General features: G+C 35.5%; 1 protein-coding gene across 1 annotated transcript in view; it reads left to right on the top strand.

Moving 5' to 3' along the window:
• Window positions 1-683: 683 nt before the first annotated feature.
• LOC119595089 (peptidyl-prolyl cis-trans isomerase D-like) overlaps window positions 684-1,703 on the top strand; it is a gene marked incomplete at its 5' end in the record, with an annotated part of 5,754 nt that continues 4,734 nt past the window's right edge. The window contains 1 exon segment of the mRNA XM_037944233.1: window positions 684-979. Coding sequence (XP_037800161.1) covers window positions 684-979 — 296 coding nt within the window.

Below are 1,703 nucleotides of genomic sequence, written 5' to 3'. Positions count from 1 at the left end.
TCAACTCATTACAAATACTGGTAATGACTGTTGGCTGGATTTTCCTTTCCAGAAAGTTTATTATAATGTATTTGTTAGGATATAAATGATACATAAGATGTACCCAAAACAGTGACAATTTTTTTTTTTTTTTTTTTTTTTTTTTTTTTTTTTTTTTTTATCTACAGCCATGACCTTAGCCATTTTCTGTGTCTAGTGTAATGTGTCTGCAAGTATGACAACATTTCTTTGGGTAAAATTTATTTTTTACCACTTTGTTCATGACAAGACAAAGTAAGGATTGGAGCAAGGATTTTAAGAATAGAAAAATAAGGTTTAGGAGATTTCAAAGTGTGATGGTCTGTTATACCAGTCTAGTGCTCCTTGTAGTACTGAATTTTTTTTTTTGTTATGTAAGTTATCATTGAGCTGTTAGATATTATATACAAGGATAACAATTAATGAATCTGTAAATGGAGAAACATACCCCTCGGCCTTTAGTGCATAGCCTTGGTATTGGCTTTGGAAATGTGGGAGAATTGGAGGCAGGACAAATTTTAATATGCTTTATTGCAGGTGCCTCTTATACATCAGCTAAAACAGTATTCCCATTATCCCATCATTTTGTTATGCATTACTTTTCATCTTTTTTTTTCATGGTGTAGCTCTTCTACTAATACCCAAATTTTTTCTTTTCCTAACAGTCATTGAGAACTTTATGGTGCAAGGAGGAGACTTCACCAACCATGACGGAACGGGTGGAGAAAGTATTTACGGTGACAAGTTCGAGGATGAGAACTTTGAGTACAAGCACGCGTCAGAGGGTATCCTCTCCATGGCCAATGCGGGACCCAACACAAACGGATCGCAGTTCTTCATTACTCTCACAGCGACCCCACACTTGGATGGGAAGCATGTGGTCTTCGGAAGAGTGGTGAAGGGTCTTGGGGTGACGAAGCTCTTGGAGAAGGTCAAGACAGATGGAGACAAGCCTGTGGAGGTTGGTAGTGCATTTCAGGCTTTTTTTGTGCATTCTCCTTTGAAATGGAAAATCTGTGTGAACATTTTAACATTGAGTTTTTGAGGTTGAAAGTATCAAAAGTGAGTAATAACTGGCTTTGAGTACCTTAACATTTAAAGAATTACCTACATGGATATTAGGGTCTGTGAAATAAAGTCATTTATCCACCTACTATTTAAAGTATGTTAGGTCTTTTAGAAAGTGTATCCCCCTTTTTAGAGACTTTTTCCCCCCCAAAAAAATCTTGAAATGTGGACTAATATTGATACACAATTAGTCAGAGAGAGAGAGAGAGAGAGAGAGAGAGAGAGAGAGAGAGAGAGAGAGAGAGAGAGAGAGAGAGAGAGAGAGAGAGAGAGAGAGAGAGAAAATATATTTGTTTTTTTGGTGATTTCATACCCCCCCCCAGGAAATTTAAGGATTTGGGCAACTTTTTATGTTAATTAACCAATATCCATACCTTCATGTAATGACTACATAAATAAAAGATTCGTAGTTAGGTCTTCGATTTATGAAAGCTTAAGTTTTAGAAAATTAACTAGCAATAATGACAAGCATATCATGTCTTTCTCAAGTCATTTATTTTTACTGTGTAGACAAAAAATAGTTTTAGTTGTACCATTGCAAAGGCAAAACTATGAAGGGGATTTTTGAATCTTGAGCTCATTTATTTCTGGTAATTATTCACTTGTTAAAATAAACA

Source organism: Penaeus monodon, chromosome 35 (genome assembly GCF_015228065.2).
Source record: "Penaeus monodon isolate SGIC_2016 chromosome 35, NSTDA_Pmon_1, whole genome shotgun sequence".
NCBI lineage: Eukaryota > Metazoa > Arthropoda > Malacostraca > Decapoda > Penaeidae > Penaeus > Penaeus monodon.
This window is presented reverse-complemented; position numbering and strand designations above follow the sequence as displayed.